The sequence below is a fragment of the Dreissena polymorpha genome, chromosome 10 (genome assembly GCF_020536995.1).
Source record: "Dreissena polymorpha isolate Duluth1 chromosome 10, UMN_Dpol_1.0, whole genome shotgun sequence".
NCBI classification, from domain to species: Eukaryota; Metazoa; Mollusca; class Bivalvia; order Myida; family Dreissenidae; genus Dreissena; species Dreissena polymorpha.
The window spans coordinates 72,197,199-72,221,706 of NC_068364.1; the positions used below are offsets into that span (position 1 = coordinate 72,197,199).

General features: G+C 34.3%; 1 protein-coding gene across 1 annotated transcript in view; it reads right to left on the reverse strand.

The window, feature by feature from the left end:
* The window catches only part of LOC127848151 (triple functional domain protein-like), a 336,129-nt gene that overhangs the window by 242,933 nt on the left and 68,688 nt on the right, over positions 1-24,508 (reverse strand). The window contains 1 exon segment of the mRNA XM_052380451.1: positions 6,852-6,910. Within this exon segment, the coding sequence (XP_052236411.1) occupies positions 6,852-6,910 (59 nt within the window).

Consider the following 24,508-nt stretch of genomic DNA (forward strand, 5'->3'; position numbering starts at 1 on the left):
AATATTTTTCAAATGAACACTCTAATAGCTATAATTTCCCAGAGATATTTAAAGATGGATGTACACTATGTAGTGCATTAGGAACCAAGAAAACAAGAGATGTGTTTGTCAGAAACACAATGCCCACTATTGCGCTGCTTTGAAATAAGTTTCAATATATGATTGGGCAGATTTGGAAAATATCTCCTTTTTAAAGCTTATTACTTTCCTTGGATTGTATATTTTGACTTTTGACCTTGAAGGATGACTTCACCTTGACCTTTCACCACTCGAAATGTGTAGCTCCATGAGATACTCATGCATGCCAAATATCAAGTTGCTATCTTCAATATTCAAAAAGTTATAACCAAACTTTAACGAAGGTTAAAGTTTTAGGAAAGAAAAATTATATTTGACCTTTGACATTGAAGGATGACATTGACCTTGACTTTTCACCACTCAAAATGTGCAGCTCCATGAGATACACATGCATGCCAAATATGAAGTTGCCATCCTCAATATTGCAAAAGTTATCAAACTTTAACGTTTTGGGACAGAATGACAGACAGGCGGGGTGGGGGGGGGGGGTATTCAGGGGAGATAAAAGGCTAAAGACCTCATGGGAAAAATAACACAAATTGCTTTCTTGTTGTCTGGTTTCTATTTGGTGCTAACTTTAACATGTGAATTATCAGGTTCATCACAACGGATTTGGTTATAACATTAACACATGTTACACTCCACTTCTTCATTGAGTACTGATACAAGGTTCAAATAAATCAATGTGAAATGTTGAGCAAATTATAACTCTGTGCAATAATGGAATTGAAGAGTTTATTGTTTCAGTACAATACAATCTTATAAATTTTGGATCCTTGGTAACTGATAGAGCATTTAATAAGCCCTTAAAAAAAAATGTTGTCCACAGCAGGATACAGTATTGCCTGGAGGTAAACAAAATAAAATCGCCTTCCAAGAATGTAATCGTAACATAATGTAAGTCAATCCAACATCATTAACACACACCTGAAACAGCTGGGATGATTGTTAAGTACATAAAAATCAGTCACAAATATTACATCTTTGAGTTATGCCCTGAGCTAATAAAATGATGGGAATACATTTGACACTTGCTCTGTAAAAATGGGGTTTAATGTATGTGCCTTAAGTGCCGTCCTAGTTTAGCCTGTGCATTCCACACAGGTTAATCAGGGAATACACTTTCCAGTTTTATTGTATTGTTATTTTATTGTTAATGTATTTTCTAAAGGAAGTCTTTTCTTAGCAAAAATCCAGATTAGGCCTAGAGTTTCCTCCTTGATAATCTGGATGGACACTTTAACCCTTTACCACTTAGATATGTATTTAAACCATTACCACTTAGATACGTATTCAACCCTTTACCACTTAGATATGTATTTAACCCATAACCACTTAGACACATATTTAACACTTTACCACTTAGATACATATTTAACCCATTACCACTTAGATACGTATTTAACACTTTACCACTTAGATACATATTTAACACTTAACCACTTAGATACATATTTAACCCATTACCACTTAGATACGTATTTAACCCTTTACCACTAAGATATGTATTTAACCCATTACCACTTAGATACATATTTAACCCATAACCACTTAGATACGTATTTAACCCTTTACCACTTAGATATGTATTTAACCCATTACCACTTAGATACATATTTAACCCTTTACCACTTAGATACATATTTAACCTTTTACCACTAAGATACATATTAAACCCTTTACCACTTAGATACACATTTAACCCTTTACCACTTAGATACATATTTAACCCTTTACCACTAAGATACATATTTAACCCTTTACCACTTAGATACATATTTAAGCACATGAATGAAGCTCTGCTTTCCCAGAGCCTGGCTTAACCCATTTATGCCTAGTGGACTCTCCCATCCTTCTAAATTGGATCAATTTATTTCCAAAATAAGGGGTGTCTAGTATATTTATTTCTATATTTAGAATATTTCTTACAGAAATTCCTTTATGTGGAGATTTTAATCTAGTACTTGACGTGAATATTGATTATGCCAACTATAAAACTTTGAATAATAATAAGAAGTCAAGGGAATTGTTATCTTCTGTAATCAATGATAAAAATCTAATAGACACTTTTAGAGTTATAAACGGGGATACAAAATGTTTCACTTGGCGAAAGCCTAACACTGTCCAACAAGCTAGATTGGACTTTTTTTTAACAACTAATGATTTTAGTCAGTATATTAGGAAATCTGATATACATGCTAGCTACAAATCAGATCACTCCCCTATCACTCTGGAATTTAATTTTAGCAAAATAGAACATGGAAAAGGCCTGTGGAAATTTAATAATTCATTACTTTATGACCTAGAATATATTCAATGTATAAAACAAAAAATTGAAGAAATTAAGCAACAATATGTCTTACCTGTGTATAACATTGAATATCTTAACACTATAGAAAATGATTTAATACAGTTTACTATAAATGATCAACTGTTTTTAGAAACTTTATTAATGGAAATCAGAGGTAAAACCATATCATATTCGAGCTTCAAATCCAAAAAGAGAAAAGAAAGAGAATATTATATTTTAAAAGCAATTGAGGACATTGAAAAACAGTTAACAAATGAAAACATTGAAGAGCTCAATCTTTTGCAACAAGAACTCATAGGCATTCGAAACTTGAAAATGAAAGGCGCTTTCATTAGAGCTAAGGCGAAGTGGATTGATGAAGGCGAAAAACCCTCAAAATATTTTTGTAATTTGGAAGCACAATATGCATCTAATAAAAACATTCCTTTCATTGAAAACGATGAAGGTCAGCGGCTATTTGATAATCCTGGTATTTTAAAAGAAGCTGCCCAATTTTACAAAACATTGTATACAAAGTCTGTCTTTAATGACTCTTATAATGTACATGATGACCTTAAAGGAATAAACACAATTAAATTAAACACTGAACAATCTCAATCATTAGAAGGCCTTCTTACACTTAAGGAAATATTAATTACTTTAAAAAATATGAAGCATGACAAAAGCCCAGGATCAGATGGTTTTACAGCAGAATTTTTTAAAGTTTTTTGGAAAGATTTAGGCCACTTTATAGTGAGAAGCCTCAACTATGGTTTTACCTCTGGAACCATGTCAATTACTCAAAAACAAGGTATAATCACATGTATACCTAAAGATAATAAACCCAGACATTTTTTGAAAAACCTAAGGCCATTAACACTTTTAAATGTAATTTACAAGCTTGCATCTGGGACTATTGCTAACAGATTAAAAACTATCCTTGATACTCTTATTTCTAAAGATCAGACAGGATTTATTAAAGGCAGATATATTGGTGAGAATACCAGACTTTTATATGACATTATGCAATATACAGAAGATAACAATATCCCTGGACTCTTGATGACCATCGACTTTGAAAAGGCGTTCGATACCCTTGAATTTGATTTTATAGAAAAAACATTAGATTATTTTAATTTTGGTACAACATTGAAAAAATGGATTTCACTTTTCCTACATAATACCTTGACGGCAATTCAAATCAATGGGTTTTTGTCAGAATTTATAACAATTCAAAGAGGTTGCAGACAAGGAGATCCAATAAGTTCCTATATCTTCATTCTGTGTGCTGAAATTTTGGCAATTAAAATAAGAAATTGTAATGAAATTAAAGGAATAGTGATAGAAAATATTGAATATAAAATTTCTCAGTTTGCTGATGATACATCTCTCTTTCTGGATGGCACAGATGTTTCCCTTAATGCCCTCGATCTTTTAAATAACTTTGCCTTATGTTCTGGATTGAAAATCAATTATGACAAAACAAACCTTATATGGATTGGCTCCAAAAAGTTTAGCATACAATCAATAAAAACTAAATATAAACTAGTCTGGGGCACAACAAACTTTAAAGTTTTAGGAATATTATTTGATGTTGATTTAAAGAAAATAATAGAAATAAACTTCACGAGTAAACTGGAAAAGCTGCACAATATCATAAATTTTTGGAAAAGAAGAAATTTAACACCCCTAGGAAAGATAACAGTTGTTAAATCACTACTACTTCCCCTTTTTACACACCTGTTTGTAGCTCTTCCTAGCCCAGGAGAAAAAGTTTTAAAACAAATAAATAGCCTTTTTTCCAATTTTATATGGGATGGACCAGCAAAAATCAAACAAACTATTGCTATTAAATCATATGATGATGGAGGAGTTGCCATGACTGATATATATGCTTTTGAAAAAACTATGAAAATGACATGGTTAAGGAAAATTGTATCAAGTAATGGAAAATGTTTCCAACTTGTATATTCTATGGTTGATGTGAAGAAAATGTTTAATTTAGGAAAAAAATACATAGAAAAAATTATGATAAGTTTAAAAAATTGTTTTTGGAGAGATGTCCTTACATGTTACATTGAGTATATTAATAAACAAAATGTCAGTAAGTGTGAAGATATCCTAGATATGCCGTTATTTTATAACCACAATTTTAAGATAGGTGGGAATATTATATATAACAAAAAAATGTATGATAGGGGAATTAGATATGTAAGAGATATAATGTGCACTTCTGGAGAATTTTTAAAACAATCTGTATTAGAAACTCTCATTGGCGTTAAAGTTAACTTTCTTTTTTATGAAGGTTTAATTAGAACTGTGAATGCATTTATCAGGCTATCAGGACTTCCATCTATTAAAAAGCCAAATATACAATGTGCATTTATATCATTTTACTTGAATAACATTGTATTTGGATATAATCAAAACAAACTTGTCTATAAATGTTTTAGCTATAATACAGATATACCCACTTGCCATTTAAAATGGAATACACTTTTTAATAACGTTGAATGGACAAAAGTGCATGCACTTGTTTTTATTATATCTAAAGACACTTACACTCAGTGGTTCCAGACAAGAATTGTTCACAGAATCCTAGGAACCAAATCTTTGTTATTTAAAATGAACATTGTTCATGACAATTTATGTTCTTTCTGTAAAGAAAATGAAGAAACCCTATTACATATATTCTGGGACTGCATTTTCACAAAGAGAATTGTTAATTATGTTGTAGATTTTTTAAGATCCCATAATGTGCAAAAATGTACTGATATTTCATGTCAAACAATGTTATTTGGTTGTACAAGTATTAACATGACTGATATTAATATTCTTATTCTTGAAATTAAAAAGTATATATTTGTATGCCAGAGAAAGGGTCTATTACCTTCAATAAGGGGGCTGAATAATTATCTTTGCGTAGCATGGGAGATTCAATCTAATACTAAATGTAAAGAAAAGAAACTACTTAACTGGTCAATTGTAAAACTTTTTGTAGATCAATAGAACAGTGTTATTGTAAATTGTGTTGTTTACTTAAAATATTTAATACCATGGTCGTTTGATTAATGTTTTTAATTGTCTGAAGTCAAAACGTTTGATTAAAGCTTATGTTTTTCTGAAGTCCAAACAATTGTCTTTTTTGTTTCATAACATCGCATGTATGTGTCTGTGTATGTGTGAACTGTAGGATTGTGTCTATATAATGGAATGCATGGATTTTATTTACCTCTATTATATTATTCATTTGAATTGTTAAACAACTATATTATATACTAACAGAATAACATGAAAACTAATGATACACTTTGTAATGTATGGAGGTGAATAAAGTTTATTATCCCCCGCCATAGGCGGAGGGATGTTAAAAAAAAAAAAAAAAAAAAAAAAAAAAAAAAAAAAAAAAAAAGAAATTCCTTTAAGCAAACAGCGCAGACCCTGATGAGACACCGCATCATGCCGCGTCTCATCTGGGTCTATGCTGTTTGCCAAGGCCTTTTTTCTAGACGCTAGGCATAAATGGGTTAATGCAACGATGCACACAATGTGAACCAAAATGTGCAGATATTAGCTCATTACATGTCTGACCTGCCACTGAACACAGGAACAGCTTACCCCATCATGTTATTAATCAGAACACATTCTCTGTTGGTATATTAGTACAGCCCATACTGACATTAATCTTATTGAAAGAATGTATCTCACCTGTTTATGTGGAAATAAGTGTGCAGCCAATAAGTGCAAATGTAATTGCAAAGGTACTGTGTTCTGATTGCTGTCTGCGAGGGTGTGATTTACTGCGATTTACTGCGTGTATATCAAGAGGTGAGGGTGTGATTTACTGCGATTGACTGCGTGAATATCAAGAGGTGAGGGTGTGATTTACTGCAATTTACTGCGTGTATATCAAGAGGTGAGGGTGTGATTTACTGCGATTTACTGCGTGTATATCAAGAGGTGAGGATGAGAGTGAGGATCTCACATACAACTGTTAAACTGATACAACAGTAATTACATGTAACTGAACCCTCAACATATTGCAATGTAAATAACCAGAACAGTAACAGAAAAGAAGGAACTGGGATTTTGAATGTAAGTGTTCTGATTCAATATGTATATCCCCATTTAAAATTTGTCAAAACACTTTTAAAGATGTCATAACCCAACATTCAGTTATCTGCGAATGCACAATCTACACAGAAATAAATTATTGAGGGGCCAATTTATTGGTTGAATGAATTATTATATCAGTGTATTCACTACACATATGAAGCAAAAATTTGGCACCTTTTCTCAAGAATTTTGTAACTTTATGGCTGTGATGAAATTACACAAATGCATGTCAATGAACCCAGATTAGTAGTTTTATTCAATTGTTCCCAGCAAACTTTCATTTTCTTAACAATGATATATTATTGACTGCTGAAAAGCATTATGACTGTAGAAGTGAAACTGGTATTACCAAAAAAAGTTCACTTACTTTCAATGTGCGTGTAGTCGCTGTTCTGGTTGGATTTCTCTGGATCATGGTTGAAAATCCTACGAAAAACGGCAACAATAAAATCAAATATGTACATCAGCCGAATCCAAGTCCATACAGACACACTCGCAGTCACTCCAAGCACTTTCATGCTGAATAAGAATACCCAAAGAATAAAGTTTATCACAGACAGTAAAACAATAACTCCCGGATGTGTTTGATTGTTTTCAAGTTCTTTTATCACAGATTTAGTACGCACTCGACCAAACATAGAAGATGATGATCGCGCCATTGTTTGGCTTCGGATGATCGGAGGTTGGAATGTGTGGATTGGATGAGAATCTGACCTTGGGAATGTAGCGCCCTTGGGGGCAATGTACGCTGTAGACGTCATGTTTGCACTTTGTAATGTTGGCAATGTATGCGATTTCTGAGCATTTGATGTACTATTTGCAGGATTTAGTAGCCTGTTAATGCTGTCTGATGAGTTAGACATAAAACATTGATCATTTAATTCTTCGCTTGTCCTTTCATCGGTTTGCTCACTAGTGTCTGATTCGTTCTCAGTACTATGATTCCAGCTTGCAGTGCAAAGGTCAGCGTCACACGAGTTACCATCACTGGTAATCAAGGCAACATTCTCGCTTGACGACTTCTTGTTCCTTTTAAAATTTTGAAAAAAGGATCTGAATCCAGATTGGCTGGAAGGCTTAGAAGGCGAATCTGGTGGTGTCTGCTTGTCTTCATAGCTTCGCCTGTTGAATATTTTAAGCCTCGACCGAGACTTGGGCTTTTGCCTAAGGTTGTCTTGACTTCTTGATCTTGTTGATATCAAACAAGCACCCTCTGATGTCATATCCTGTTCTATTTCTGGTTCCTGACTTGTCCCATGCCATGAGGACCTAAATGAGGTTTCCCTCTTGATTTCCTGTTTAAACCGAGTACAAATCCCTTGCCCAACTTCCTGTTTAGAACGGGACCCAGTCACTTGGCCTTGTTCCTGTTTAGGCTGGGAGACAGTCCCTTGCCCAACTTTCAGTTTAGGTCGGGTACCAGTATCTTGACCAACTTCCTGTGACTGGCCACTCACAACACTTTCACTTACAGTTGGGACTGATGCCTTATGTCTTCTCTTCATTTTAAGAAGTCAGACGCAATTGTCGATATTAGCACTTTAAATGCAAAACATTATACACCACTTCGTTCCCAGGAAAACTCATCTTTTACTATGTTCATTATTTTCCTTGCAGAATATTATACTTGAATTAACATCATCAAAGTATCTACAGGAATGCAATATTTATCGTTGACTTTCATTTTATGTCAGGTAAAAATCTGTACTTCGGGAGTATTTTCTACAGTATATGTATGTGCCCATGAGTATCTGTCTACAACACATATATCTATTGTCTGAAAGAAGAGTTTTGCCGGGTAGGCAAAAGAACTACCTGTAATCACCCTCATAGTTTCAACATGGATGGTTGTTGAAATCCTTGAGTTAATTGGCAAACATGCATGCCAAAACAATTACCCCTGTGACTTAAATTTCCCCAAGTGGCGTTACATTTTCTGAAGGCTCCCCATGCATGCAGTTTTACAATCATTAATGCTAATTGTGTATTGATTGAGTATCAACCTGCATGAATGAAAAGAAAGTCAAGCAGTAATACTCAGGCAGTATATTTGCACTGTAAAAATGACCTAGATTCAACATTGCAACGTTTCAACGTTTTCAAATGGCTGATTCTATTCACATTAAATTAAAATCGGAAATAAATCTTATACTACAAGTGACGAATTTTTAAGTCAAATTTACAATCTCACAATTGAAAAAAAAAGACTTTGAAAACTTTTTAATAAGTTATCAACTAGTTAAATTATATAATGTTTTAACTTAAATTTCTGCTATGTTTTTCCCCATTAACATATTTTTTTATTTGCTACCCCATTTTAACGAACTTTTCAGTTTGTAAAACTGTTTTGAAAACAATATTGCAATTAGAAATATGGCATCAAAAAGTTTAATTTGCGTTTGTTGAGCTGGGGCAACAAGTTCAGGTTACAAAACATGCTCAATAATGTCATTTATGTCTGAAATAAATTCCTCGTTGTCTTCGCAGATCAAGGAATTAGCGTATAAATGCATAAGACTTCAAAATAAAACTGTTTGATGGGATCCAAGCCAGTTAGGAGTTTTATACCACAAACATCTGGCAATAAAAAACATACACTTTATAATGAAAATTTATCATCTTTTTATTGTTGTTCCATACTGGTCCATTTTTTGTGTGTATAAATTTAGATGTTTCATATAACAGAAAGATTAAAAAAATAACCCCTGTTTGGTTTTGTACAGGCGTTCCGATCTTTAAAGCATTGACCTATAAACAGACTATCTTAAAAGATTTTCAAAGCCTAAAGTTTTTTTTATAACTTTTTTACTCTCATTTTTTTAAGATAAAGTTACTACTTAATTTCATAACCTGTTTTCTTCTTTTTAACCTGTATATTAGTTTACTTGAGCACAGATCCACTTTTGTAGATTTTTTTTTAAATGTTAAATGGACGAAAGCTTTCCAAAGGCAAGGGTGGAGTAAGTGCAACTAATTAATTTTGTAAATTAGTCATTTTTTTATCAAAGCCACCTTTATGGTCCAAGCCCACATATTTCATGCTACTTATTCAATTTTCATATAAATAAATAACATACAATTTTGTTTTAGATCTTTTTCCCCATTCCATATGTATCGTAGCAAATAAAATTATTTGCAAATGTGTGCTTTTTTGCTTTTTATTTTCGTTACCATCATAAATATGCACAAAATGAATACAAAATGACATTTTCTTATCATGTACTTAACCTTTTCAGTGCGGGAACCCAATTTTAAAGGCCTTTGCAAACAGTTTGGATCCAGATGAGACGCCACAGAACGTGGCGTCTCATCTGGATCCAAACTGTTTGCTATTCTGATAGTATTCTTTGAAAAAAATGAAGAAAATGCTAATTTTAGAAATTCAGCAGAAGACATTTTAGCAGACGACAAATTTCCCAGCATGCAAATGGTTAAAGAAATTAGAAGTGTGCAGACTGAACTGGTCCATGTGCAAAACAATGCTTTACAATATGTTAACAACGTATGAGCCGTGCTCTGTCAATTAGCACAGGCTAATCAAGGACGACACTTTACGCTTTATGATATTTTTGGTTTACAGAAAGTCTCTTCTAAGCAAAAATCCAGTTAAGGCGGAAAGTGTCGTCCCTGATTAGCCTGTGCAGACTGCACAGGCTAATCTGGGAGGACACTTTACGCACATGCATTAAACCCCCCCCTTTTCACAGAGCGCTGCTCATTTACTTTAACCCTTTGTATGCTGGGAAATTTGTCGTCTGCTAAAATATTGTCCGCTGAATTTCATTTTCTTTGATTTTTTTCCAAAGAATACTTTCAGAATAGCAAACAGTTTGGATCCTGATGAGACGCCACGTTTTGTGGCATCTCATCTGAATCCAAACTGTTTGCAAAGGCCTTCAAAATTCGGTTCCCGCACTGAAAAGGTTAAGTACATGATAAGAAAATTCGGTTCCAGCACTGAAAGAGTTAGTACTTTGATGCTGATCATCAGTTCTTACTATTTTCATTTTAGTGTACATGTACATGATAGGGGTGAATTTATGTTACACAATGAGATGGACATCTTATACAACTATGTGAATATATTTTAGTACTTTGATGCTATTACTTCAGTTCTCACTATTTTCATTATGGTGTACATGATAGGTGAGGTTTATGTTTCACAATGAGATGGACATCTGATACAACAATGTGACTGGATACATGCATAGTAATTGTATATCTAACAACACCAGCATCTTCAGAAACTGTATACCACAAAATGAAATGTGTGTCAGCAGTCAGGTCATGTTCAGTTCAAGTTACTTACTTTTGGAATAGAGATGATTCAATGACTTATTAACATAAAACAAAGACACCCTTTCAACAAAATAATTTTAATGGTAAAGTGTGGACAAAGTGTTAATCTTTTTCTTAATTGATCACTAACTTTGAATTGTACCCTTGACCTTTGATATAGAAAGCTGGATTTTGTGGACATCAATACGTCTCAGTCGGCTTCAATCTTATATCATTAAGACTTAGTTTTGACCTTTGACCTTAAATAATTATGACGATCTTGACTCGCTAATATTTATGGACATCTTATATATCATTAAGACTTAGTTTTGACCTTTGACCTTAAATAATTATCATAATCTTGACTCGCTAATATTTATGGATATCTTATATATCATTAAGACTTTGTTTTGACCTTTGACCTTAAATAATTATCATAATCTTGACTCGCTAATATTTATGGATATCTTATATATCATTAAAACTTTGTTTTGACCTTTGACCTTAAATAATTATTATGCTCTTGACTCGCTAATATTTATGGATATCTTATATATCATTAAGACTTTGTGTTGACCTTTGACCTTAAATAATTATTATGATCTTGACTCGCTAATATTTATGGATATCTTATATATCATTAAGACTTTGTTTTGACATTTGACCTTAAATAATTATTATGATCTTGACTCGCTAATATTTATGGATATCTTATATATCATTAAGACTTTGTTTTGACCTTTTACCTTAAATAATTATCATAATCTTGACTCGCTAATATTTATGGATATCTTATATATCATTAAGACTTTGTTTTGACCTTTGACCTTAAATAATTATTATGATCTTGACCCAGGCCACGCGCATGACACTATATCAATCAATGCTTGTCAATTTTGATATGTATTTTTTTCTTGGTGCCCCAAACTTTAAAATAACACAATTATTTTGTGTTCATATTTTATTTTTACAGACTTGGTAATTCCTTTTTCTATTAGACAATAGTGTTAAAATTGCTACAGAAAATAACTTTGGCATTTAGAAAGTCCCTTTACATTGTCTGACGAAGATTATTCAATAGGTAAACAATTATAAATTTGTCAAAGACATCGTAATTCATACTTTTTATATAAAATTGATGCATTTAAAAGCAAATAATGTTGACCATGCTTCTGTGATTACTATGACAATTCGATAATATTTATAGGAATTGTTCAAGTACTTTAGTGTATGATAATGTCAACCCAATTAAATGGGAGCATAAATCACAAGTGGAAAGTATAAAATATATATATATAATTTTGATAACTGTCATTAATGTATTAGTCTTCATTAGTCAGTTTTTCTTGCCTACATACTTCCAAAAGCACCTTAGATATTGTCAACACTTAAGGTCACTCTAATTTGTGTACTCATAAAAACAAAATCACTTATTATTCTGCAGGAAACAATATAATATAGAAAGCAATATCACCCACCACCTGTTCACCTCGTTGCTATGAACATGAACCGGGATTGTCTCTTTTTTATCCCAAACAAACTTTAGCATGTTTAGGTTCAGTTCTAGGAACAATTATTCCAACTTGAAACAGCGATATATATTCCTACCAGACTTAAATTCCTCACAAAATACCATAAATCCAGAGAATCTGCATAAAAAAAAGAAAATAACCCTGCACAAACTTCACGCCTAAACAGTATGTATAATCTTTATATCTAATATTACTCCATCAATTTTATGTCAGTGGTTAGAGTAGAGCTGCAACATACATGACACGCTCCTGTTTCATAACTCAAATTCCAATTACATATTTAAATCTCCTCAATTAGCCTTTAATTCTTTATCAGTATTAGCCTCAATTCATTTATCGAAAGAAACACTGATCACACCAAACTTCCTGATTATTTCCCATGTTCAATGCTAAATGGACAGATGCACTACTCCATTACCAAACAAATCACTCATACTGCACACAGATACTGCAGCACTATTTGTGTGTAATCCATTAACATTCCAAGTTTCTCTCTACTCTCTAGAAAACATTAATTTCCACATGTTGTAATGAGTGGGGTACAAGATATTAGCTATTCATATCTCTGACTGCCTCTCTATAGCACCACCACTGGGGTTCTCTTGCCTTACTTTCTCCAATACTTTAAGCCTATCCACTGACTCAATACTGGGTCGCTGGGACAGTGACATTTAAATCATATCATGCAGGGACGGAGTTGAATAATATGTGTGTGTGGAGCTTCATAATACATGGGCGTTATTTAAAAGAGGGTCGGTGGGACAGTGACATTTAAATCATATCATGCAGGGACTAATACAAGTGTGGAGCTTCATAATACATGGGCGTTATTAAAAAGAGGGCCGGTGGGACAGTGACATTTAAATGATATCATGCAGGGACTAATACAAGTGTGGAGCTTCATAATACATGGGCGTTATTAAAAAGAGGGTCGGTGAGACAGTGACATTTAAATGATATCATGCAGGGAATAATACAAGTGTGGAGCTTCATAATACATGGGCGTTATTAAAAAGAGGGCCGGTGGGACAGTGACATTTCAATCATATCATGCAGGGACTAATACAAGTGTGGAGCTTCATAATACATGGGCGTTATTTAAAAGAGGGTCGGTGGGACAGTGACATTTCAATCATATCATGCAGGGACTAATACAAGTGTGGAGCTTCATAATACATGGGCGTTATTTAAAAGAGGGTCGGTGGGACAGTGACATTTCAATCATATCATGCAGGGACTAATACAAGTGTGGAGCTTCATAATACATGGGCGTTATTTAAAAGAGGGTCGGTGGGACAGTGACATTTCAATCATATCATGCAGGGACGGAGTTGAATAATATGTGTGTGTGGAGCTTCATAATACATGGGCGTTATTAAAAAGAGGGTCGGTGGGACAGTGACATTTAAATGATATCATGCAGGGACTAATACAAGTGTGGAGCTTCATAATACATGGGCGTTATTAAAAAGAGGGTCGGTGGGACAGTGACATTTCAATCATATCATGCAGGGACTAATACAAGTGTGGAGCTTCATAATACATGGGCGTTATTAAAAAGAGGGTCGGTGAGACAGTGACATTTCAATCATATCATGTAGGGACTAATACAAGTGTGGAGCTTCATAATACATGGGCGTTATTAAAAAGAGGGTCGGTGGGACAGTGACATTTAAATGATATCATGCAGGGACTAATACAAGTGTGGAGCTTCATAATACATGGGCGTTATTAAAACGAGGGTCGGTGAGACAGTGACATTTAAATCATATCATGCAGGGACTAATACAAGTGTGGAGCTTCATAATACATGGGCGTTATTAAAAAGAGGGTCGGTGAGACAGTGACATTTCAATCATATCATGCAGGGACTAATACAAGTGTGGAGCTTCATAATACATGGGCGTTATTAAAAAGAGGGCCGGTGAGACAGTGACATTTAAATCATATCATGCAGGGACTAATACAAGTGTGGAGCTTCATAATACATGGGCGTTATTAAAAAGAGGGCCGGTGGGACAGTGACATTTAAATCATATCATGCAGGGACTAATACAAGTGTGGAGCTTCATAATACATGGGCGTTATTAAAAAGAGGGTCGGTGAGACAGTGACATTTAAATCATATCATGCAGGGACTAATACAAGTGTGGAGCTTCATAATACATGGGCGTTATTAAAAAGAGGGCCGGTGAGACAGTGACATTTCAATCATATCATGCAGGGACTAATACAAGTGTGGAGCTTCATAATACATGGGCGTTATTTAAAAGAGGGTCGGTGGGACAGTGACATTTAAATCATATCATGCAGGGACAGTGTTGCATATTACAAGTGTGGAGCTTCATAATACATGGGCGTAAGCAATCAGTGGGTAATAACATGCTAGAGCAGATTTAAAGGGATCTTTTCACGCTTTGGTAAATTGACAAAATTGAAAAAAGTTGTTTCAGATTCGCAAATTTTCGTTTTAGTAATGATATTTGTGAGGAAACAGTAATACTGAACATTTACCATGGTCTAATATAGCCATTATATGCATCTTTTGACGATTTTAAAACCTAAAAATTATAAAGCGTTGCAACGCGAAACGATTGAATAATTTGGAGAGTTCTGTCTTTGTCGTTAAATTTTGTGAAACTACGAAGATTGCTTATATAAGGTATAAAATATATCAAGTATGTGTAATCGGCGGAATAGCTCAGTAGGCTAAAGCGTTTTTACTTCAGGACTCTGGCAGGACTCCAGGGGTCACTGGTTCGAAACCTGGTCCGGGCAATGTTCTTTTACTTTTTTTAATTTTATTCTTGATTTTTTACTGGAGCTTTTACGATCCAATGTTTACATTTATCGATATAAAGCATTTTATGAATAAGTTAAAAAATGCCAAAATCTGTGAAAAGGCCCCTTTAACCCTTTACCACTTAGATACATATGTTGACGCATTTAGAAAGTTTACTAGTCCCTTAGAAAGTTAAATTTAATTAAAGACCTTTCTTACTAGATTCAAGTTTTAAAGGCTTCATTTCCAACCCTTATATACTGATGAGCAGCAAACAGCATGAAACCTGAACAAACTGTGAGTTACTCACAGGCTGTTCTGGTTTTATGCTGTTTGAACAAACAAAAACACTGGATATATTATACATAATTTTTTACTAAAGTGCTCGTGCCTAGCTAGGAAATTAAAAAGGGCATCTGAAATAAGCCAGCTAACATCAATAATGTCACACAAGTATCTGGATATACTTTACACTGATGGCCCAATCAAGCTGTGCAGTGCTAAGGTGAAAGTGTTTATGAGTATATTTTCAATGTGTGATTATGCTAATCGCATTTGACATGCACTTCATTGGGGTAATAAAACACTTCACAGCAACCCTCTGGTCTAGAGCAAGCCTGGCCAAGTAGCAAATGAGTAATTTCACGGCAGATTTAACCCATTTATGCCTAGTGGACTCTCCCATCCTTCTTAATTGGATCAATTTATTTCCAAAATTAGGGGTGTCTAGTATATTAATTTCTATATTTAGAATATTTCTTTCAGAAATTCCTTAAAGCAAACAGCGCAGACCCAGATGAGACAGCGCATCATGCTGTTTGCCAAGGCCTTTTTTCTAGACGCTAGGCAGCATAACTGGGTTAATACAACTTATTTTATAGGCTGCTCAGAATGTAATTTATATATTCATCAATTGAGCTGCACAGTTTGAAAACTGGGCTAAATGCATGACTTGTGTCTTCTCATCTTAGCCTGTGCACTTCATACAGGCTTATCAGGGATACCACTTTTCGCCTAAACATGATCAAAAGCGCAAAGTGTAGCCCCTGGTTAGCCTGTGCGATTACACAGGCTAATCTAGGAGGAAAATTTACACATGTGCATTTAGTCTGGTTTTTCCTGAGCCCATCACCTGTGTCTAACAGAATACTATTTTCTTCATCAATATTTAAGCCCCAACATTCAATGCTACATGCATATCACTGTCTTTTTCTATCAGATTGTAATTAATGAAGTCTCCAAGTCTTATAGCAAGTAAATATAACATTTTCCCTGTCAGTTTTACAGCATCTACATGTAGACAACTCTTGCACCAACAAAAATATTATTTTTCATATAAAACAAAGTTTCCAAAGCTTTTAATATGCAGAAACCATTTTTCGATTTTAATATACTCAGACCAATACAGTAACATGCCATTAATGATATCAATAAGGCCAGAGCAAGGGCAATACAAGGTCAATGAGTAATAGTCTCCCGTATTGATTTCCAGCTTTGTTTTCTGTGCTGTATATTGATCAGAAATTATGGTATCAATTTTACAGCCCCTGATAATACGGACATTGTAAATATGAAGGGATGAGAAACAAACTTTAAAGACTGTGCAAGCTTCTCGCTGTAGCAGCATTAATTAGTTAATGAAGATATCAGTATCATCATTGGCATCACCACAACAACAACAACTATCATCAATACGAAAATTCCCCCACCCCCAACTACCATCATCATCATTATAAAGCATCAACATCATAGCTACATTTTTGGTGACCTAAATCACTCTTCAAACAAGCAAAGTCGTTGAATTGATAACCTCCGCCTTTTCCTAATTTATATCTATTCACCCATGAAGTTTCATGTTCAAATAGTTTCTGAGATATAGCCCTAAAAAGTTTGTGATAGACTGACCCACAGACAGACAACCCCATAACTGTATCCCTCAATCTTTGGCAGGGGATAATAAATTACCACTTTACCCTTTACCCCTTATATACGTATTTTCACACATTTGTAGTCCCTTAGAAAACTAAATTTATGACTTTTCTTACTAGATTCAAGTTTTTAAGGCTTCATATTTAAACCTAAGATACTGATGAGCAGCAAACAGCATAAAACCTGAACAGACTGCGAGTTACTCGCAGGCTGTTCTGGTTTTATGCTGTTTGCATATAGCCATTTTTAACTTTACTTCTGATGAGGAAAGGGTTAAAAGGCACGTTTGACTGCCGTCATCATAATAAGCAAAGCTGACAACCATATTTCAAAACAGACAGATTGTTTTAGTTTTGTGTTTCTTGCATGTGGCAAACCAACTGATAATTAACACACCCCATTCCTTTCACCTGGAATTAACCCTTTGCATGCTGGGAAATTTGTCATCTGCTACAATGTCGTCTGCTGAATTTCTAAAATAAGCATTTTGTTGGATTTTTTTCAAATAATACTATCAGAATAGCAAATAGTTTGGATCCTGATGTGACGCCACGTTCTGTGGCGTCTCATCTGGATCCAAACTGTTTGCAAAGGCCTTCAAAATTCGGTTCCAGCACTGAAAGGGTTAATATGTTTACACTCTAGACCACTTTCTGAACAGTAACACTCATATGTAAAGAAATAAGTCCAGGTATTTCAAACAGGATGCAAAATGTGAATTTTCTTTCTTAGAAACAAATCATTCCCTGACAAGACAAACACAGATTGTGTAAACAAAATTGGCTGAGAACTGTAACGTCTATGTTTCATGAAAAAAGCTCAACTTTGTTCACAATTGCTGCTTAATTGCTGCAGATGCCTTGTACAACAATACATTTATTACAGTCTGCTGCATTTTATCATATCTATGAAATATAAACAATGAACAATAATATTCTGTATCTGCTAGACATAACTCTCAGTCCAGTTTTCAACAGATCTGGAACATATCACTGAGCTTAACCCTTTGAATGCTGGGAAATTTGTCTTCTGCTAAAATGTTGTCTGCTGAATTTCTAAAATTAGCATTTTCTTCAATTTTTTTTTAAAGAATACTATCAGAATAGCAAACAGTTTGGATCCTGATGAGACGCCACATTCTGTGGTGTCTCATCTGGATCCAAACTGTTTGCAAAGACCTTCAAAATTCGGTTCCAGCACTGAAAGGGTTAAAGTCTGGCATGGAATGAATGCACTGCAACTATAGTTTTAAACAGAAACCAGTTAATATTGAAAGGTCATAATTGCATATTTATAACAAAATCAGACATTTCCAACATTTTAACATGAAACTTTTATTATGTTGTGTTTTAGAAGTGTTAAGTTGTCGATGGTTGACAACATTAAAATTTGTGATGCTTATAAACGGCAAGAGGGTCAAATGTCCGCGGTTGCTCACCTGAGAACTGCAGGAACTGTACTGTTTTGATAAAAGTTTGTGATATTTCAAGAACCATTTTCAGATTGAGCCAATGTATCATGAGAACCAATATTATGAGCATGTTTCATAATAATTAGGATAAAAATGAGGCTCAAAGACTTTTTACAAGCTTTTTCTTTAATACTGTGAAACCATTATTAATCGTCAGGCATTAATTTTCATAAATTTCGTCAGTCGACCGATCGGCGAATTTAAGATCCTAACGAACAATCATGCTCTATGTTTGAACAAAAACAAACACTAAGTTGAACAATATTTTAAAACTTTACCGTAGACATGAGGCATTAAATTCCAACATAATCCATTCACACATTCACTGCTGTTTCGTAATCAAGATTAATGCGGTTTTGACACAAAGGGATGTAGATTACACAAGGTATTAACTGACACGTTACACTTCTTTAAAACGCGTGTGCAGTACAGCTGTATCGAATGCGTTGACTTCGTTTATGTAGCATGGTAATGAATTAGCGCTAATTGTTTTTAACTTTATTACTCATTAGGTGCATTGTGTTTTTCAAGGGTGTTGCACAATAGCCATCACGCAGCAAATGCCAATGAAAGACAATAAACCAAATGAAAAGATGACGATGTGTGATCAACATGCGTATTTATCACAAATTAATAAAGAATATTTTAATTGCTGTTTGTTGTTTGATTGTTTGCGTTTAACCACACTTATTACTATTTTATATGTATCAATTTATTTATAAATTATCGACATTATTGATTTATATACCGGTAGTTTACTTTTTAAGAACAAACACACACATAGAGTTTATAATTTTAATGTTGATATCAGAATAAAAAAGCTTTTTATTTGAAAAAACCCACTTAACAAACTGGAACCTCTTTCGTATAACACAAACAGTTTTAAAACGGTATTGACAGCATTTTAATAAAAATCATACCAACTAGAACACATACCCATACGATTGTAATCAGTATGGCAATTATAATAATAGAATAAGACTAATTGGTAATTGGCTTCGCTGTTACAAACACTCGTTAACGGTTATTCGATCCCACTTGTCTGCTAAACATAACAATGAACGTGTGAATGGCATACATTAAGAGGGTCCATTACTGTCTCTTGATAACAAAAGACTAGTTAATTGGCATGTGACAAACAGGCCCCACCTCCTGCAGTGATTCTCAAGTGTGTTCCCGCATTGTACCACGAATTTTCGCAACTGCGATTGATCGCGAATATGTATTACACACAAATCGGATATTGACTGACGCATTTTTTTTAAAATTCAAAATCAGAAATCGGCGAATTTAAGTGCTGACGAAATCGTCATTTTTATAAAAATGACGAAATTTTGTGCTGTCGAAAATAAATGGTTTCACAGTACATTTGATCCAAAGACATATTTTTTGATACCATTGGATACCAGGTCCGAACTGCACCAAGTCCTGAAATATTGTCTCTAGAGTGTTTACAAGCTTATTTCTTTAATTTGATGAAGTGACCTAGTTTTTAACCCCATGTGACCAACCTTAAAACCGAGCCTAGATAAGTTTAAGACAAATGTTATAACCGAATTTGATGTAAATAGGGCAATCAATGTGACACAGGATGTTCATAGGCTTTTCTTTCATTTGACCTTTTTACCTAATTTTTTATCCCAAGAGACCCGGTTTCAAACTTAGCCCATATTATTGGAACAAATGTTCTGACCAAGTTTCATGAAGATTGGGCAATAAATGTGACCTCTAGAGTGTTCACAACCTTTTTCTGTAATTTGAACAAATGCTTGGTTTTTGATCCCACATTTCTCAGTTAAGAACTACAGCAAAATATTAATGGGACGAATCTCCTCCCCGTCTTGCATAAAGATTTGACAAAAAATGTGGCCTCTAAAGTGTTACAATGTTGATGACTGACCACGCACAAAGACCCAAGGATGTAACAAAAGCTTACCTTGAGTAAGAGTGAGCTAAAAGCAGATATTTAAACATGAAAATGGAAATATACCATTCTTGAAACCATCTTATAATCAAACAAAAATTAACAATTCCAGTCAGAAACTTTAACATGAATTGATTCCCGAGAAATCAAGTCTTCTCTTTGGAAAATGTGTTCAATGAAATTAATAATAAAATGTTTGACAGGGAAGCTCAATAAGTTCTACTTTTAATTAGCAAAGACAGTCTTACATTTGTTTGATCTCACAGTAAGATATCTAAAACTGATTTTCTTTAAGTTAAAAAATATTATTATTTATACTTTCAGAATCCAAATCCAAACTGCTTCTTCAAAGTTAAATCATTTGTTTATAAATTACAGATGACTCCACAAAGTCTAAATATTGGCTCAATTAACCCTTAACCACTAAGAAACGTATTTTGACGCATTTGTAGTCCCACAGAAAGTTAAATTTAATTAAAGACCTTTCTTACTAGATTCAAATTTCAAAGGCTTCATTTACGACCCTTAGTTACTGATGAGCAGTAAACAGTATAAAACCTGAACAGACTGGGAGTTACTCGCAGGCTGTTCTGGTTTTATGCTGTTTGCACATAGCTATTTCACTTTGCTCCTGAGTGGGATAAGGGTTATAAATGCCAGACGCTGAACCAGTAATAATTGAATGATTGCTGCAATATTATGTTTAACAAGCACTTGCCCACTGATGTTTTATCACGATTTAGTCAGATAACACCAGTGGATGTTTCTGAAAGCCAAAAACATATTAAAATTACTACAAACAAAGGGAGTTCAATTCACATTTAACAAATATCAAGAAACATAGCTAATACATAGGTGAACAATAATACATTAAAGAACAAACTTGATGATGCATTCAAACATCACATACCAGTATTTTTTAGTTGGTCGCGTTAGCGGCCAGCTAAATTTACAGAGCATATTTTGCAAATGAGTATGTGCTTAGAAGCCTTAAGTACGGTAAGAACCACAACTCACTCTGCAAGGGATGATTACCGCTGCCTGTCTGCAGCAGACGACAAATGATTCTGCTCTAGCAGTGAGTGTATATATCCTCTAGCAGTGAGTTTATATACCAGCTTGTAAGTCGACATTGGCCAGTCTAGTATTTATCATTGAAATCTGTACATATTGGCTGCTTTCAGGGAAAACGGGGCTTAATGCACGTTAAATAAGATTAGCCTGTGCACACTGATTAGCCAGTGCAATGCGCATTAAGGAAGACAACAGCAAACAACTTCAGTGCCTTCAGCACTTTGATTTTTATTGGAATCTCCACATGGTGATAAATCTTGCACTGAGTTGTTGTTGTTTTTAACTAATGCATAGTTCTGCTACCACTAGTTTTGAGTATTAATGTCTTATCAACTGGGAGAAACTAATTACTGAGGTTGACAAAATCAGGTTGGTATAATAGTAATACAATCGGAATTCATAAGCTGTACATCAATATGTTTATGATCGCAGAAGTTGAAACCTTAAGCATATTTAATTTGTTGCTAATTTATTATTCAGAATTAATGTTTCGAAATATGAAAATTTGGCCCTCCCAACATACAAAAATTTCACTTTCTAAAAATTGGACCTATAATGTTGTATAGGACTCTTTATCAAAAAGATAATTGTGCATATAAATAAATGTTTAATTGTAAAGTAGTAGCATAATAGCTATGTTTCACATGCATCTTTGATGCAAACCTTGCTACACAAAACTCCAAGACAGGTCATTAATATATGACATTTAAATGCAATGCATGCGCTGAGAGCTTGAAATGACTTCAAGCTCCTTCCATTCCAGTGGTAGCATTCTCTTCATCTTTTTTTCTTCCCTTTTTGTTACTAGTTTTATCTACAATTCTTTGTTTAATCTCTTCATTTCATCTATTTTTTCATCTGTTTGCTTCATCTTTGTTTGATCTTTATCTCATCTCTTTTGTTCACCTCTTTGCATTTTGTTTGTTTGCATCTCATCTTTAATTCTGTGTCTTCATTTATTCCATTAACTTTTCAAGCCTTGTTTTCTTATTTTCGTATGCATCTTTTTAATTCATATCATTCCCTTCTTTATCCTTCTTCATCCACTTCCTGATTTTTTTCTGTATTAATCCCTTCCTTTTGTAATAAGCCGCAGACTTGTACTCCAGGGTTTTTTGTGCCTATTTTGGGAAAAGGAGTCTGACCAAATTGGGAATTTTTTATCGACAAAATTGTCCATTTTGGGAATTTTTGCTTCGATGAAACGGCTCATTTTGGGAAAACATTGTGAATTTATCATGCTTAAATAAGTCAGTGGTTTAACAAATAAATTTGTTTTTATTTGTTATTTTGTCTTCTTTATATAAACACATGCAATATTTGGAATGATCAACGTTTATTCAAGTACTGCAATTTTGTGTTTCAGTTACACTCTGAGATAAGAACTGTACAGTCAAAAACTTATAGCAGATATTTTTTACCAAAACAAACACTGGTTTGTCACACAAGTTACAGCATAATTTTTCTCTGCTTTCTGTTTTTGAAAGCATCAACACAACTCCTCCAATGTTTTGTCATTCAGATCTAGACCTTCAATGCAGGTAAGCATCAGATGAGTAAGTTTGGTTTGTGTGAATGTGCTGCGTAATGGGGAGCACAGCAGGTTCATGGTGCTGAATCCTCGCTAAACAGCAGTGCTTGTTGGAATGATACACATCAGCTGGACATTAATAATCTAATAATCATAAGTCATAAGACACTTCTTTCAAAAAAAAAAAAAAAAGTTTATTTGTTTTTTTTTGGAAATTGAGATTTTTTGCAATTATTTCGGTTTGGGATCGGGTCCGTTTGCTTTGGGAACGCCTCCGTTTTCCGGAGGCGCAGACAGTGCTGAAAAACCCCTGTACTCCCAGACACAATAGCAAAATTCTGACAAAATTCACTCAAACACATACACACATCCCAGTGCTCCAGCTAGGATTTGAAAAAGGCTGGGAGAGGGGCTATTTTGACAAAAAGGCTGGGAGAGGGGCTTTTTTGAAAAAAAGGCTGGGAGAGGGGCTATTTTGACAAAAAGGCTGGGAGAGGGGCTATTTTGACAAAAAGGCTGGGAGAGGGGCTATTTTGACAAAAAGGCTGGGAGAGGGGCTATTTTGACAAAAAGGTTACTTTTGACGCGCAGTATTTTGTCAAAAGGGCACTTTCAAGCGCCCAGGCGTATCTGGAATTCTCCCTGTTGCATATTAATTCTTATGTTATTAATAATTATTAGAATATATTATTCCTTTTATTATTAAACTATGCAAATAAAATGTATACAATGAGGAATACATTCATTACAATGTAATAAGAGATTTATCAAATATGATTTGTCAAAAACTAAAACAAACAAGGGCTGTTTGTAAAACATGCATGCCCCCCATATGGGCTGTCCGTTGTAGTGGCAGCCATTGTGTGAATACGATTTTTGTCACTGTGACCTTGACCTTTGACCTAGTGACCTGAAAATCAATAGGGGTCATCTGCGAGTCACGATCAATGTACCTATGAAGTGTCATGATCCTAGGCAAAAGCCTTCTTGAGTTATCATCCGAAAATCATTTTACTATTTCGGGTCACCGTGACCTTGACCTTTGACCTTGTGACCTCAAAATCAATAGGGGTCATCTGCGAGTCATGATCAATCTACCTATGAAGTTTCATGATCCTAGGCGTATGCGTTCTTGAGTTATCATCCGAAAACCATTTTACTATTTCGGGTCACCGTGACCTTGACCTTTGACCTAGTGACCTAAAAATTAATAGGGGTCATCTGCGAGTCATGATCAATCTACCCATGAAGTTTCATGATCCTAGGCGTATGCGTACTTGAGTTATCATCCGGAAACCATTTTACTATTTTGGGTCACCGTGACCTTAACCTTTGACCTAGTGACCTCAAAATCAATAGGGGTCATCTGCTAGTCATGATCAATCTACCCATGAAGTTTCATGATCCTAGGCGTATGCGTTCTTGAGTTATCATCCGGAAACCATTTTACTATTTCGGGTCACCGTGACCTTGACCTTTGACCTAGTGACCTCAAAATCAATA